The sequence below is a fragment of the Ruditapes philippinarum genome, unplaced genomic scaffold, assembly GCF_026571515.1.
Source record: "Ruditapes philippinarum isolate M1 unplaced genomic scaffold, ASM2657151v2 ctg4083_1_1_1_1, whole genome shotgun sequence".
Taxonomy (NCBI): domain Eukaryota; kingdom Metazoa; phylum Mollusca; class Bivalvia; order Venerida; family Veneridae; genus Ruditapes; species Ruditapes philippinarum.
The window spans coordinates 121,951-140,877 of record NW_026861111.1 but is presented as its reverse complement, the minus strand read 5'-3'; the positions used below and the strand labels follow the sequence as shown (position 1 = coordinate 140,877).

The 18,927-nt window shown below is 32.1% G+C and overlaps 1 protein-coding gene across 1 annotated transcript in view; it reads right to left on the bottom strand.

Annotated features, from left to right (window-relative positions):
- The window catches only part of LOC132714549 (low-density lipoprotein receptor-related protein 6-like), an 81,472-nt gene that overhangs the window by 3,741 nt on the left and 58,804 nt on the right, over window positions 1-18,927 (bottom strand). Inside the window, exon 11 of the mRNA XM_060697440.1 lies at window positions 17,638-17,830. Coding sequence (XP_060553423.1) covers window positions 17,638-17,830 — 193 coding nt within the window. The remainder of the gene's footprint in view (window positions 1-17,637; window positions 17,831-18,927) is intronic.

The following is an 18,927-nucleotide window of genomic DNA, read 5'->3' as shown; positions in this document are numbered from 1 at the left end:
TCTTTACTAAACAGGCAAGAAGAGAACTTCCTTAGGCATGTCCTTATTTAACATGATACATTAATTTAAAAATAAACACTGTATAAGCAATAGTGTACTTGACCCACTGACCCCTTAGTCCACAAAAAGTTAGAGGACTAATAAATTTGAAGGTATGCGCCCATAAAATATTAAAAGTATTATTAAATAAATGAGTAATTAAGAGAAATTTAAGATACATCCAACTTGCCAGAATAGAGCAACCATAAAAAGGCCCTAATTTTAAAGTGGTAAAACTAGGAATAATGAATCGCAAAGTTATATAACTTGGCAATATCATATGACTCTGAAATATCATGTATTTGTATTTATAAGTAAGAGTATATACATTATGAGAGTTTGATTTTTCGGAGATTTGTCGGAGAAGAGCCGGAGCCGGGAGCCGAGAAGTGACGTCATTAATCCGAGATAAGTAGATAATCCTAATCCCCAGAGACAATGGTTCTTTTGAAATTGAGACAAGATTATGATATAATTAATCCGAATTAATCCGAGATAAGAAGATAATTCTAATCTCCTCAGACAATGGTTCTTTTGAAACTTAATGATAATGCTAATCACCCGAGACAATGGTTCTTTTGAAAATGAATGATAATGCTAATCACCTGGGACAATGGTTCTTTTGTTGAAATTTGATGACATCATCATTAATGATAATGCTAATCACCTGGGACAATGGTTCTTTTGTTGAAAATTGGTGACATCATCATTAATGATTACAATGAAGCGCAATGAATGAATGTAATGTCAATAGTGTATTGAGAAATTAAACAATTAGATTGCATATTGATTAAGCTTCACTTCAACAAGTGCGTGCCTATTTTAAGAGCAAGCAAGCATATAGAAAGAGTGTCCCAACGAAGTAATAAAATAAATAACATATAGGTTTGTGATGAACAGCAGAAATATCATCGCGTGGAAACTAATGTTAGCAATACCTCGGGTAAACGTATTCCCCTCGGGATGATACTGTTACTCACAAACCTCTGTTTTATTGAACATTTGAATCGGCATCCATTTTAATGAAACTGACAAAATTTGATATGAAAAAAAATTTAATAGCTGCTATACTGTTCACTTGGTCGGTTTGTATGTACAAAATAATCAACAAATAAATAATATACATTTTACTTTTATTTCTCACATAACAATATAACCTGGCTGTTAAAGCTTCCGAGGGATCGCCTTTTCTCCAGATCTTTATACATCACAACAGCAGGTACAAAGTGCCATGTGGCAGCTGTAAAATGTTCACTTCAGTGATGCTATATTTTTTTTAGGTTCTTCTGGATCCTTGAAAGCTTAAAACAAATTGAGTACCGCCCGCTTGTTTCAGGGTGCGTGAGGATAGATAGATACTTTTATTTCCTCCAATATTGAAGAGCATTACATATTTACAGAGGTGAACATAGACATATACAGAAACAAGTATAATACATATTAACAAAATAGTATATCCAATTTAACATCGTTCATATAGTACGAAGAAATGCATTAGAAATGTTTTACATTAACTACATACATTATATCAGATGTAGAAAACAAATATAACAAAATAAATCTTAACTTACAATTTGTCTCATGAGGTGTTATTTTGTCTTAACATATTAACTAGTATACCTATCAAGGATCGTATATAGCTCAAGGGGTAAGTATCAAATGTACAAACAGTTATCAAGGTATCATATATTACTCAGGAGGTAAGTATCAAATGTACAGACAAATATTAACTAGTATACTGTACAGACAAATATAAACTAGTATACTTATTAAGGTATCATATATAGCTCAAGAGGTAAGTATCAAATATACAGACAAACATTAACTAGTATACTAACCATGTTATCATATATATCTCAAGAGGTAAGTATCAAATGTACAGAAAAAAATTAACTAGTATACTTTTCAAGGTATCATGTATTGCTCTGGAGGTAAGTATCAAATGTACAGACAAATATTAACTAGTATACTTATCAAGGTATCATGTATTGCTCTGGAGGTAAGTATCAAATGTACAGACAAATATTAACTAGTATACTGTACAGACAAATATTAACTAGTATACTTATCAAGTTATCATACATTGCTCAAGAGGTAAGTATCAAATATACAGACAAACATTAACTAGTATACTTATCAATGTATCATATATAGCTCAAGAGGTAAGTATCAAATGTACAGACAAGTCTGTACACACAGATATTAACTAGTATAGTTATCAAGGTATCATATAAAGCTCAAGGGGTAAGTATCAAATGTACAGACAAGTCTGTACACACAAATATTAACTAGTATAGTTATCAAGGTATCATATATAGCTCAAGAGGTAAGTATCAAATGTACAAACAAATATTAGAGAAAAAAGAAAGTCACTATTATCAGATATACAGGTTGCGTTATGTGGATTACAATATAGTTTGAATGTAATAGCATAAATGTTGCACTTTTTCATTTTCCCTCATGTACATACTCAATCAAACTGAGTCTTGAATGTTCATGTAAATTAGTTGTGATTTATTCTTCTGAGGGATCACCCTTTCTAGTAAGCATGTAAGCATTCAGTTCATTATTCATAGCATATGATTCAATACATTCACGCATAGGAAAGGTTTCCAATAATGACAAAATAAAAATTATAATAATTAATAATATAATAATTATTTTGTAAGTCCTCATTAGTGAATTTTATAAAAACCGTTTTATTGTGACTATGATATCCGACCAAATGCGAAATGACAATAAGAGCTGTATTATAACACTCGGTCACTGTTTAGCGGATATTAGTTTTTTTAAAACAATGTTATATACAATGTTACAAATTTATGCAGTTCTTAAATCAGAAACAAGACTAGCTACTTAGCATAATGAAACAGTATTTATAGTCAAAATCATACTGTAATTGATAATTTAGAACTTTAAAGAATGTCAAAAATATATGGCGTAAAACCAACTACACTTACTCTGATTCTTTATATTAGTTCTATATTACTTTATCATATTTTTTGCTTGACCGTTAACAAATCAGTTCTTGGTATGTCACTGCCAAGTTTTAGGCTTTGTAATAAATACAAACGTAATAGTGTATTATCTGTGTGCTACACAATCACTATATCTTTTCCGTCCCTTTCGTTTCTGCGTAAGTATCGTTTAAACTGCTAGATTTTATCTAAATATATCAATTGTTATTGTATCTTAATAGCTCATTTGTATCTCGGTGTAAAACTGTCGATTTTTCTCACGTAATCGAGAATCTTCTTCTCATCATTCTTCTCCTTTTTTGAATACCTAGCGGGCTGTTCACATGTGGACTCGAAAAAGATATAACATTATTACATGGCCTCGGTGATACAATTGTTCATGTCTGTACACTGACTTGTAGCAGGTTACATTTACATATATACTCTACTTATATAACTTTATACGAATATTGCTTATTTTCTAAATACGTTCTCTTTTCCATGTAAATTTTTATATGAATTTATTAAACTGATGATTAAATGTTATGTTTTATGGTTCCTTTAAAGTTCTTTGATGTACTACGCAAATGTTCAACAAAAGACATGCTAAGAGAAAACGGAATTCACTTTCAATGATTCAGTGAAAGTGAATACAAAATGCGAAGTTCTCTATGTAATCAAAATGTGTCTTTCTAGCATTATTTGTTGTGAAAAGGAACTTAAAATAAAGTAAAAAATTGTACACATGAAATATGTATCCATAAAGATATCGTCTAATTCGTATTCTTTATGAAGTTATCTATATGCAATTAATCTGTATGTTTAAACCCCGATACATCTATATGAAGTGTTCAGTAGCAAAATCTCAGTTACACCTGCATGTCAGTATGCCACTGTAAAAGCGTGCGTCTGACTGTTTAAGCTACAGTGTATGAAAATCTTCAACGATAGCGCGGTAAGCTAAAAAAATTATACTCAACCGCGAATTAGACTTATTTAACTACAATCAATATCTGAATGTCGTATTGTTTTGTAATTGTATTGCAGTTGTATTCTATTGTGTCACGTTTACTGTCATTGTCTATCTAACAATGTACCTCCTCTTCTCTTTGTGTCAGTTTGCCACTGTTGACGCGTGTGTCTGGTTGTTTAAACTACAATTCATCAAACTCTTCAACGAACGATATTTTAAGCCCCACATTGTTATAGACTGATTTAACGCAAATCAGTATGTGAATGTCGTATAATGTATTAATTTTATTGTATTGCATGGTGTTACCATTTACTGTCATTGTCTATCTAACAATGTATACCTCTTATTTGTTATATCTGTATCTCTTTGTGTCAGTATGCCAATGTAACGATAGCGCAGTAATTAAGCCTCCACTGTGTATCTACGATCGGTATGTGAATGTCGTATTGTACTGTAATTGTATTGTACACAATACATTGTATTTCGTTGTATTGTATTGTGTTGTCGTTTACTATCATAGTCTTTTTAACAATGGACTCCTTTCTTATCTTATATTTGTGTGTGTCAGTATGACACTGTAAAAGCGTATGTCTGATTGTTTAAACTACAATTCGTAAACAAAGTATGTGAATGTCGTATAATGTATTAATTTTATTGTACTGCATTGTGTTACCATTTACTGTCATTGTCTATCTAACAATGTATACCTCTTATTTCTTTTATCTGTATCTCTTTGTGTCAGTATGCCACTGTAACGATAGCGCAATAATTAAGCCTCCACTGTGTATCTACGATCGGTATGTGAATGCCGTATTGTATTGTAATTGTATTGTACACAATATATTGTATTTCGTTGTATTGTATTGTGTTATCGTTTACTATCATAGTCTTTTTAACAATGGACTCCTTTCTTATCTTATATTTGTGTGTGTCAGTATGACACTGTAAAAGCGTATGTCTGATTGTTTAAACTACAATTCGTCAACAAATTAGCGCAGTAAGATGAACGACTGATTCTAATGCAAAATACACACAGCCTTGAGAATGGAATACGTTTGAGGATCTTTGATTCGGGTATTTTGTATTTCCTGCATTACTTATTGATGTTTGAGTATTAATAAATTCATAAAACTTCATATGTAAACCCTCCGTAAATCATGCCTTTATTTAAGATATTCACGGATGTAATATTTGCAGGCATGTCTACGGTTTCCAAGTGAGATTTGCATGTCCGTTTCTCCTATTAGAATGCGCGGCGTAGTGTGAGGCACTTTATGCTTGAACCTTTTTACAGACAAGGGAAACAGAAACTCTGAAAATGATGCATTTATTTAAAGAAATATACGCATGTTACCTTTGCAAAATGTCTAGTCTTTCCTTGAAAATAAGATGGAGATTAAATTCTATTTGCATCACCTTTTCTCCAACTAGAATGCTACATAAAAGTTGTTGTAAAAATATTGCAGATTATAAATCGATTGATTAAAATGCAAGTAATAATGTTCTAACAATAATACTCTTAGTTTTAAACCGTTTTTTTCGCGACAGTTGCATTTAAACCTATGTGCCAACGAAACTTTGGGTACTTAGCTAGCTTATAATCGTCACAGAACACAATTTCTTTATTAAACCGTTTGTACATTATATTGTCGATGTGGAACTTTAAAGTTATCAATCTGTCAATAAGATCATTGGCACAAAAACGACAAGACATGCGATTTAAGGGCATATGTATTCTTCTACCGCTAGCACATAGTATGTTCTTATATTGAAATCGTTTGTTCGTGAAAGTGATGAACTACAACTGTAATATATAATCTGTCGGTTAAACTACCACTATTGCACATGTGAAACGCTATTGTTTACACTGAACTATCTCAAAGGTAATGCCGAGTCGTTAGAACTTCTATCGAGTCTTATAGTCTAAGTCAACATTTCCTTTAAATGCAACGGTTTAATCTCTATATTAAACTACCACTATTTGCACATGTGTAAAGCTATTGTTTACAATGAAATATCTCAAAGGTAATGCTGAGTCGTTAGAACTTCTATCGAGTCTATTCGTCTAAGTCAACATTTCCTTTAAATGCAACGGTTTAATCTCTATGTTAAACTACCACTAGTGCACATGTGTAACGCTACTGCTTACACTGAAATATTTCAAAGGTAATGCTGAGTCGTTAGAACTTCTATCGAGTCTTATAGTCTAAGTCAACATTTCCTTTAAATGCAACGGTTAATTTAATCTCTATGTTAAACTACCACTATTAGCACATGTGTAACGCTATTGTTTACACTGAAATATCTCAAAGGTAATGCTCAGTCGTTTGAACTTCTATCAAGTCTTATAGTCTAAGTAAGCATTTCCTTTAAATGCAACGGTTTAATCTCTACATGCTCTATGCACATGTGTAACGCTATTGATATCTCAAAGGTAATGCGCTGTACCGCGAGTCTTATAGTAGACATTTCCTTTAAATTTCCTGTTAAACTACCGCTGTTGCACATGTTTAACGCTATTGTTAAAAACTGTTGTTGTTTTGCTCTCTCTCTAAGCTTGTACTTCTTTTGAGTCCCATTTCATCACATGCAACGGCATTATGTCTGGTCGATTAATCTTTTCTATTATCTTTGAATATTATCTTACTATACTTTGTATCTCGATCGGGGTTTAATCACTGATGTTTCTTTAACAACTGTCCCCTTTTATCGTCATCTCCCTGATTTAAAAGGGCATTAATTAAGACCAACAGCCTGTTCACATATTAATAGGAATTCGAAAGGATGCAGCAATGATACAAAAGTATGTGTTTATAAGTTTGATAGTGTCAGCCAACGTTAGATTACTTGCGTAATTATAAGGTTATAGTTCAACTGAATTGAAATGTGTGCAAATAATTATATCTGTGTTTGAATTACCTTTTGTTATTGCTTTTATGTATGATATATATATAAGTGTATAAATGTGTTGCTCTCTACTATGCACGTGGCTAATTTTATGTACTGTAATTGACATGTATTTTCTCTCGTATTTGTATGTATGCAAACAGAGAATATGCGTAATTAAAAGTGAAGTATAATTATATTCTATTTATGTAACCTTTTATATCACACAATTTTATTTTTTACATTAACATGATAAAGAACGCTACATAAGTAAATATGAATACTGAAACACGTGCATATCATCGTAATTTATGTAAATTCTGAAGGTATTTTTATATGTATCATATGCTCATATAGACATGATTTGCTACTATTTATGTATCATGTAGACATGATTTGTTACAATTTAAATATGTATCATGTAGACATGATTTTTGCTACTATTTATGTATCATGAATATATTGTATGTACCATGATCGTTATTAAAATGGCCATACACTAATGTAATATATCTGACCTTTATTGCATGAATATCGGTAAAATGCCGATATCTTACGTAAAAATCCAGGACCAGAAAAATATAACAACACTGAAATGAAGTACGGGGCAACTTTTTACAGCTGTCATACAGCATTTGACACTGTCGTTGTTGTTGTTACTTTCTCTCTAAGTTAATGCTGTACCATTTGAACTTCTTTTGAGTCACATTTTATCAAATGTAACGGTTTAAGTGCTAATTTATGTCTGGTCGCTTAATCCTTTATTTTATCTTACTATACTTTGTATCTCGATCGGTTTTAAATCACTGATGTTTCTTTAACAACTGTCTCCCTTTCATCGTCATCTCCCTGATTTAAAAGGGCATTAAGACCAATTTATATGAATTCGAAAAGATGCAGCAATGATACGATAGTATGTGTTTATAAGTCTGATAGAAGCAGCCAACGTTAGATTACTTGCGTAATTATAAGGTTATAGTTTAACTGAACTGAAATGTGTTGCAAACAGAGAATACGTGATTAGAATTGAAGTATATATTCAATTTATGTAACTTTTTAATACATAATTTTATTTTTTTACATAAAAATGATAAAGAACGCTATTCAACTAAGTTAATTAATAAATAAATAAACAAAAATTGAAAAAGTAAAAATACCTTCAAGAGCTTACACCTAACTATTTACCGATTAGCGTATGCCACGATGTTGTCAGTTACTTCATTCTTTACTTTATATAGGCGTTCCTTTATCCCACTTTTTTATTGTTTAAAAAAATAAAAATTATGTTATTAAAAAGTTACATAAATTGAATATATACTTCTATTCTAATCACGTATTCTCTGTTTGCATACATACAAATATTTTGAACACATTTCAGTTCAGTAAAACTATAACCTTATAATTACGCAAGTAATCTAACGTTGGCTGCTTCTATCAGACTTATAAACACATACTATCGTATCATTGCTGCATCTTTTCGAATTCATATTAATTGGTCTTAATGCCCTTTTAAATCATTTTACCGATATTCATGCAATAAAGGTCAGATATATTACATTAGTGTATGGCCATTTTAATAACGATCATGGTACATACAATATATTCATGATACATAAATAGTAGCAAAAATCATGTCTACATGATACATATTTAAATTGTAACAAATCATGTCTACATGATACATAAATAGTAGCAAATCATGTCTATATAAGCATATGATACATATATAAATACCTTCAGAGTTTACATAAATTACGATGATATGCACGTGTTTCAGTATTCATATTTACTTATGTAGCGTTCTTTATCATGTTAATGTAAAAAATAAAATTGTGTGATATAAAAGGTTACATAAATTGAATATATACTTCACTTTTAATTACGCATATTCTCTGTTTGCATACATACGAATACGAGAGAAAATACATGTCAATTACAGTACATAAAATTAGCCACGTGCATAGTAGAGAGCAACACATTTATACACTTATATATATCATACATAAAAGCAATAACAAAAGGTAATTCAAACACAGATATAATTATTTGCACACATTTCAATTCAGTTTTGAACTATAACCTTATAATTACGCAAGTAATCTAACGTTGGCTGACACTATCAAAACTTAAAAACACATACTTTTGTATCATTGCTGCATCCTTTTCGAATTCATATAAAACTATGTGAACAGGCTGTTGGTCTTAATTAATGCCCTTTTAAATCAGTAAATCAGGGATGATGACGATAAAAGGGACAGTTGTTAAAGAACAATCAGTGATTAAACCCCGATCGAGATTACAAAGTATTAGTAAGATAATATTCAAAGATAATAGAAAAGATTAATTAATCGACCAGACATAATGCCGTTGCCATGTGATGAAAATTGACTCAAAAAGAAGTACAAGCTTAGAGAGAGAGCAAAACAACAACAGTTTTTAACAAACGTTAAACATGTGCAACAGCGGTAGTTTAAAAGGAAATTTAAAGGAAATGTTTACTATAAGACTCGCGGTACAGCGCATTACCTTTGAGATATCAATAGCATTAACACATGTGCCATAGAGATTAAAAACCGTTGCATTTAAAGGAAATGCTTACTTAGACTATAAGACTTGATAGAAGTTCAAACGACTGAGCATTACCTTTGAGATATATTCAGTGTAAACAATAGCGTTACACCACATGTGCTAATATAGTGGTAGTTTAACATAGAGATTAAATTAACCGTTGCATTTAAAGGAAAATGTTGACTTAGACTATAAGACTCGATAAGAAGTTTCTAACGACTCAGCATTACCTTTGAAATATTTCAGTGTAAACAGTAGCGTTACACATGTGCACTAGTGGTAGTTTAACATAGAGATTAAACCGTTGCATTTAAAGGAAATGTTGACTTAGACGAATAGACTCGATAGAAGTTCTAACGACTCGGCATTACCTTTGAGATAGTTCAGTGTAAACAATAGCGTTTCACATGTGCAAATAGTGGTAGTTTAATATAGAGATTAAACCGTTGCATTTAAAGGAAATGTTGACTTAGACTATAAGACTCGATAGAAGTTCTAACGACTCAGCATTACCTTTGAGATATTTCATTGTAAACAATAGCTTTACACATGTGCAAATAGTGGTAGTTTAATATAGAGATTCAACCGTTGCATTTAAAGGAAATGTTGACTTAGACTATAAGACTCGATAGAAGTTCTAACGACTCGGCATTACCTTTGAAGATAGTTCAGTGTAAACATAGCGTTTCACATGTGCAATAGTGGTAGTTTTTAACCGACAAGATTAATATATTACAGTTGTAATTTCATCACTTTCACCGAACAAACGATTTCAATATAAGAACATACTATGTGTTAGCGTAAAAGAATACATATGCCCTTAAATCGCATGTCATGTCGTTTTTGTGCCAATGAATCTTATTGACAGATAGATAACTTTAAAGTTCCACCATCGACATTATAATGTACAAAACGGATTTAATAAAGAGAAATTGTGTTCTGTGACGATTATAAGCTAGCTAAGTACCCAAAGTTTCGTTGGCACACTAGGTTTAAATGCAACTGTCGCGAAAAAAAATGGTTTAAAACTAAGAGTATTTTGTGTTTTAGAAACATTATTTACTTGCATTTTAATCAATCGATTTATAATCTGCAATATTTTTACAACAACTTTTATGTAGCATTCTAGTTGGAGAAAAGGTGATGCACAATAGAAATTTTATCTCCATCTTATTTTCAAGGAAAGAACTAGACATTTTGCAAAAAGGTAACATGCGTATATTTCTTTAAATAAATGCATCATTTTCAGAGTTTCTGTTTCCCTTGTCTGTAAAAAGGTTCAAGCATAAAGTGCCTCACACTACGCCGCGCATTCTAATAGGAGAAACGGACATGCAAATCTCACTTTGGAAAACCGTAGACATGCCTGCAAATATTACATCCGTGAATATTCTTAAATGATTTACGGTAGGTTTACATATGGAAGTTTTATGATTTATTAATACTCAAACATCAATAAGTAATGCAGGAAATACAAAAATACCCGAAGATCCTCAAACGTATTCCATTCTCAAGGCTGTGTGATTTTGCATTAGAATCAGTCGTTCATCTTACTGCCGCTAATTTGTTGACGAATGTAGTTTAAAACAATCAGACATACTGCCTTTTACAGTTGTCATACTGACACACACAAATATAAGATAAGAAGGAGTCCATTGTTAAAAAGAACTATGATAGTAAACGATAACACAATACCAATACAACGAAATACAATATATTTGTGTACAATACAATTACAATACAATACGGCATTCACATACCGATCGTAGATACACAGTGGAGGCTTAATTATTAGCGCTATCGTTACAGGCATACTGACACAAAAGAGATACAAAAGAAATAAGAGGTATACATTGTTAGATAGACAATGACAGTAAATGGTTACACAATGCAGTACAATAAAATTAATACATTATACGACATTCACATACTTTGTTTACGAATTGTAGTTTAAACAATCAGACATACGCTTTAACAGTGTCATACTGACACACGCAAATATAAGATAAGAAAGGAGTCCATTGTTAAAAAGACTATGATAGTAAACGACAACACAATACAATACAACGAAATACAATGCAATGTGTACAATACAATTACAATTCAATACGACATTCACATACCGATCGTTAGCAACACAAGTGGAGTGCTTAATATTACTGCGCATCTTACACTGGCATACTAGACACAAACCTCACTCAAACAAATAAGAGGTATACATTGTTAGATAGACATGACAGTAAATGGTAACACCATGCAATACAATAAAATTAATCATTATACGGACATTCACATTACTGGATTTGTGTTAAATCAGTCCTATAGCAATGTGGGCTTAAAATATCGTTCGTGAAGGAGTTATGAATTGTACGTTTAAACAACCAGACAACGCTCAACAGTGGCAAACTGACACAAAAGAGAAGAGGAGTACATTGTTAGATTAGGACAATGACAGTAAACGTTGAACACAATAGAATACAACTGGCAATTACAATTACAAAAACCAATACGACATTCAGATATTGATTGCTAGTTAAATAAGTCTGTAATTCGCGGTTGAGCTTATAATTTTTTTAGCTTTACCTCTGCTATCAGTTGAAGATTTTCTACACTGTAGCTTAAACCATTCAGACGCGCACGCTTTTTACAGTGGCATACTGACATGCAGGTGTCAACGTGAGATTTTGCTATCTGAAACACATTCATATCGATGTACGGGGTTTAAACAACAGATTATATTGCATATACATAACTTCATAAAGAATACGAATTAGAACGAATATCTTTATGGAAAATCTATACATACAATATGATTCATGTGTACATTTTACTTTATTTTAGTTCCTTTCACAACAAATAATGACCTAGAAAACAACATTTTGATTACATAGAGAACTTCGCATTTTGTATTCACTTTTCACTGAATCATATGAAAGTGAATTCCGTTTTCTCTTAGCATGTCTATTGGCATTGAACATTTGCGTAGTACATCGAAGAACTTTAAAGGCAACAATATATAAAACATAACACTATTTAATTCATCAGTTTAATAAATTTCATTATAAAATTTACATGGAAAAGAGAACGTATTAGAAAATAAGCAATATTCGTATAAAAGTTATATAAGTAAGAGTATATATATGTAAATGTAACTGCTACAGTCAGTGTAACAGACATGAACCAATTGACATAATCACCGGAAAGTGGCCATTGTAATAATGTTATATCCTTTTTCTAGTCCACATGTGAACAAGGCCGTAGTATTCATAGCAAGAGCGATCAGTAATCACATTGTGTCGCCTCAATAATGGCCAATTCATGTTGGACAAATTTGCTGACAGACGGACCAAGACGGACAAGTGCACACAACTAGCTTTGCACTGATTCATCATGTAAAGTTTGGATAAGATTGCCACCAGTAGCTTATGAGGATAGTCCGGACAAGCTTTTGCGATCTGCAACACACAGAAAAAAAACACCTTTTTATCTAAAGGGCCATAAACTCGGCCAAAAATCATTCAACCGGAAAACACGTGCTATATGCGCAAGGACTTGAGCTACCAGATTCCAATCCTGTAAAGTTCATTTGAAAATTTGCATAAGTGGTATAGAGAACTAGTCCGGACAAACTGTTAAAAATGAAAAATTATGTAAAGGGACCATAACTCTGAACAAAAATCATTGAACCGGAAATGCTTACAATATTGCAACAATAAATTGGTACTGATCCATTCCTGCTAAAGTTTGCATGAATTGCAACCTGTAGTTTATGAGGAAGTTAGTCCGGACAAGCCTTTGTGTATCTGGCAACACACAGAAAAAAAAACACCTTTTTATCAAAGGGCCATAACTCGGCCAAAATTCATTCAACCGGAAAACCCATTGCAATATGCGCAATGCCTTGAGCTACAGATCAATCCTGTAAAGTTCATTTTGAAATTGCATAAGTGGTATAGAGAAGTAGTCCGGGGACAAACTTTTAAAATTAAAAATGTGATTAAAGGGCCATAACTCTGACAAAAATCATGACCGGAAAATGCTGACAAATATGCCACAAACTAGACTTTGGTACTGATCATTCCTGTAAAAGTTGGGATGAATTGCACCATTAGTTTATAGAGGGTAGTCCGGAACAAGTTGTGACGGACGGTACGGACAAACAGACAGACAGACAGACGGACAGACAGACGACGGAGAAGTGATCCCTATATGTCGCCAACTACTCCGTAGAGCGCGAGACACAAAAGAGAAGAATGATGCAGAAGAAGATTCCCGATTACGGTTGAGAAAAATCGACAGTGTGTAACCGAGCATTACAAATGAGCTGATTTAAGATACAATAACAATTGATATATTTAGATAAAATCTAGCTAGTTTAAACGCAGTATCTTACGCAAGAAACCGAAAATGGACGGAAAGATATAGTGATTGCTGTAAGCACCACAGATAATTACACTTTATTACGTACTTTGTATTTATTACAAAGCCGTAAAACTTGGCACTGACATACCAAGAACTGATTTGTTAACGCGTCAAGCAAAAAATTCGATAAAGTAATATAGAACTAATATAAAGAATCAGAGTAAGTGTAGTTGGTTTACGCCATATATTTTTTGACAGTCTTTAAAGTTCTAAATTTATCAATTACAGTATGATTTTGACTATAAATACTGTTTCATTATGCTAAGTAGCTAGTCTTGTTTTCTGATTTAAGAAAACTGCATAAATTTGTTACATTGTATATAACTTGTTTTAAAAAAACTAATATCCGCTAAAAACAGTGACCGAGTGTTATAATACAGCTTTATTGTCATTTCGCATTTGGTCGGAAATCATAGTCACAATAAAACGGTTTTATAAAATTCACTAATGAGGACTTACAAAATAATTTTGATCTGAACCACTCACATATCTGGATTTAAACTGGCCTAAAACAAGTTCGATATCTTGTGTCACAATTTTTGTTGTATCGAGGTTCATGACCTGTATTACCAGCTTAACCTCTTTTTTATATCATTATGAACTCGTGTCTTTGATTTGTTTAAACTTGAAAATAACAGACGATCAGACACGCTTTTGCATTCACTTCTTTACGACAGATTTCCTGTTATTATTCAATAAGAAATACTCACAAAATTTGGTCACGAATTTTCTTTGTATGTTGCAAATGTTTATTATATTTTGACATTATTGGAAACCTTTCCTATGCGTGAATGTATTGAATCATATGCTATGAATAATGAACTGAATGCTTACATGCTTACTAGAAAGGGTGATCACTCAGAAGAATAAATCACAACTAATTTACATGAACATTCAAGACTCAGTTTGATTGAGTATGTACATGAGGGAAAATGAAAACGTGCAACATTTATGCTATTACATTCAAACTATATTGTAATCCACATAACGCAACCTGTATATTTGATAATAGTGACTTTCTTTTTTCCTCTAATATTTGTTTGTACACTTGATACTTACCTCTTGAGCTATATGTGATACCTTGATAACTATACTAGTTAATATTTGTGTGTACAGACTTGTCTGTACATTTGATACTTACCCCTTGAGCTTTATATAGTACCTTGATAACTATACTAGTTAATATCTGTGTGTACAGACTTGTCTGTACATTTGATACTTACCTCTTGGGCTATATATGAGGCATTGATAAGTATACTAGTTAACGTTTGTCTGTATATTTGATACTTACCTCTTGAGCAATGTATGATAACTTGATAAGTATACTAGTTAATATTTGTCTGTAGTCTGTACAGTATACTAGTTAATATTTGTCTGTACATTTGACACTTACCTCCAGAGCAATACATGATACCTTGATAAGAATACTAGTTAATATTTGTCTGTACATTTGATACTTACCTCCAGAGCAATACATGATACCTTGAAAAGTATACTAGTTAATTTTTGTCTGTACATTTGATACTTACCTCTTGAGATATATATGATAACATGGTTTGTATACTAGTTAATGTTTGTCTTTATATTTGATACTTACCTCTTGAGCTATATATGATACCTTAATAAGTATACTAGTTTATATTTGTCTGTACAGTATACTAGTTAATATTTGTCTGTACATTTGATACTTACCTCCTGAGTAATATATGATACCTTGATAACTGTTTGTACATTTGATACTTACCCCTTGAGCTATATACGATCCTTGATAGGCTATACTAGTTATAATATGTTAAGACAAAATAACACCTCATGAGACAAATTGTAAGTTAAGATTTTATTTTATATGTTTTATATTTGTTTTCTACATCTGATATAATGTATGTAGTTAATGTAAAAAACATTTCTAATGCATTTCTTCGTACTATATGAATGGATGTTAAATTGGATATACTATTTTGTTAATATGTATTATACTTGTTTCTGTATATGTCTATGTTCACCTCTGTAAATATGTAATGCTCTTCAATATTGGAGGAAATAAAAGTATCTATCTATCCTCACGCACGGGCGGTACTCAATTTGTTTTACACTTTCAAGGATCCAGAAGAACCAAAAAAAATATAGCATCACTGAAGTGAACATTTTACAGCTGCCACATGGCACTTTGTACCTGCTGTTGTGATGTATAAAGATCTGGAGAAAAGGCGATCCCTCGGAAGCTTTAACAGCCAGGTTATATTGTTATGTGAGAAATAAAAGTAAAATGTATATTATTTATTTGTTGATTATTTTGTACATACAAACCGACCAAGTGAACAGTATAGCAGCTATTAAATTTTTTTTCATATCAAATTTTGTCAGTTTCATTAAAATGGATGCCGATTCAAATGTTCAATAAAACAGAGGTTTGTGAGTAACAGTATCATCCCGAGGGGAATACGTTTACCCGAGGTATTGCTAACATTAGTTTCCACGCGATGATATTTCTGCTGTTCATCACAAACCTATATGTTATTTATTTTATTACTTCGTTGGGACACTCTTTCTATATGCTTGCTTGCTCTTAAAATAGGCACGCACTTGTTGAAGTGAAGCTTAATCAATATGCAATCTAATTGTTTAATTTCTCAATACACTATTGACATTACATTCATTCATTGCGCTTCATTGTAATCATTAATGATGATGTCACCAATTTTCAACAAAAGAACCATTGTCCCAGGTGATTAGCATTATCATTAATGATGATGTCATCAAATTTCAACAAAAGAACCATTGTCCCAGGTGATTAGCATTATCATTCATTTTCAAAAGAACCATTGTCTCGGGTGATTAGCATTATCATTAAGTTTCAAAAGAACCATTGTCTCAGGAGATTAGAATTATCTACTTATCTCGGATTAATTCGGATTAATTATATCATAATCTTGTCTCAATTTCAAAAGAACCATTGTCTCTGGGGATTAGGATTATCTACTTATCTCGGATTAATTCGGATTAATGACGTCACTTCTCGGCTCCCGGCTCCGGCTCTTCTCCGACAAATCTCCGAAAAATCAAACTCTCATAATGTATATACTAGTAAGAGTGAGAATTATGAAGCCATTGGCACAGACAGAACTTGAGATATATCAAACTTGCCTGTTTAGGTAAACCACATTCATTGTCAAATTTCTTAAAATGGCAATAACTTGGGAATTTTAACAATAGCCACTGCCTGGCAGGGGCAACACTTTTCATTTTTTACTTTTTCCAAAAGCAAACAAATAAACAATTTAAAAAAATCTTTAAAACAAAAAGAAAAATAACATTTTTCCTTTTTGTTTTATTCTGATAAGGTCTGTCTAAACTTAATGAACAGAACTCCACCTAGAGTAAACACCATCCCGAGAAAATTTTGTTTTCCCTTAAAATGTCTCTGTAATTATATTCTAACATGCAAAGTTTCAAATTCTATTGAACAGTTTTAATTTTGCCTATATGTCTATAAGAAAACTTCAAAAAACGTCCTTTACTTTAAGGGTTTTATGACTGTAACAATATAGATCTCCATTTTTTTCTTCCAAAAATGTCGAGCTAAAAATGAAGGCAAATGTTCTTACTTGCCAAAATTCTGTTCTTTGCATTGATAAGTGTGTTAACTGATGAAACCAATGGTACCGGTAGAACTTCAAATAAATCTAACTTGCTGTTATATGATGCTCAAGACACATGAGTTGATGGACCAATTCTAAGACATAATTGTCAACATTCAATCATTACAGTCAATCATGAGAAGAAAAAACTTACTTTTTGTTTCTATAGTAACAGGCTACAAAGAATGTAACTGCACACAGAATTATGAGAAAACCTGTCAAAGGTACTGCCCAAAACAACACTGTGTCTTCTCTTTCAGTTTCTATGGTAACAAACTCCTTCTTCAGTTTCTCCTTGTCCAGTACATTACTGAGATTAGTTTTGAAAAGTGCCTGCTCTTCTGTTACTGAAATTGATTACTTCTGATACTATAAAGTGTCCCTCTTATTACTATAAGAATTTTTGACAGAGTTACCAAACAACCCCCACCTAAAGAATTTTTTACATAAACCTCAAAATTGTGCTATCTCAAAAGATTGAGGTATGGATCTGGACTACTGTGTAAAATTTTGAAGCTAGATCTGCACATGCAAATAACAATAAATGCATTAAAGAATATAATAAAATGTATGTGTCAACAAACATAGTCATTTGTATGCTTGTTATCACTATTTCAAACCCACAAAATTTTACAAATACATAATGAATACCCTCTGGACATGGTTTGTTCCATGGCATATTTCGTGCCCAGTCATCAATCAAGGTATGTGGGCAATTCAACAATGACATATTTTATTTGCATGGGCCTGACTTGGCATCATATCCTGTAATTGACTATCTAAGGCTTTAACCACAAAGTGTGACCTTGACCTGTCTAGGTGTTGCGCATGACATGGTGTCTTATCATTTCAAATCCTTTAATAAATGACATAGTTATAGACCGAACACAAAAATGTGATGGATGGACGAGACGGACGAACGAAGCCTGTTTCTATATCCCACTTTTTTCTTCTTAAAGGCTGGGGACAATAAATTTTAATTCCCCTCAGGAACAAAACAAAGTATCATTTAAAGTAGGAATATACTGTTATATCATGTTCTTAATTGTGTTTTAATTCACAACAAGCAGGTGGGTGTCATTTAGGTCCCCTTGCATCATGCCAGCTTTACTGATAGAAGAAAACCAGTAATTTACCTCTCTATGCATTATAATCAGGTACAAGCAGGCAAATGAATGAAACCACTAACTGTATATTTGGTAACTGATTACCTCCCTTTGAATTAAAGAATTTGCAATTCCTGATGTGTTTCTAACCAAATCAATGTTGGTGAATTATTGTTAGTGACTAAACCACACAGAGACATCCTATAATCATCATTAATAATCCAATTCTTCACAAGCAGGACTCATCCAAACAATTTTTCCTTTGGTGAGAAGTATTTTGAAAAGGATATATAACTCTGTCATGTACTTTGTATTGTCAAGTTAGTGTGTAAATAATG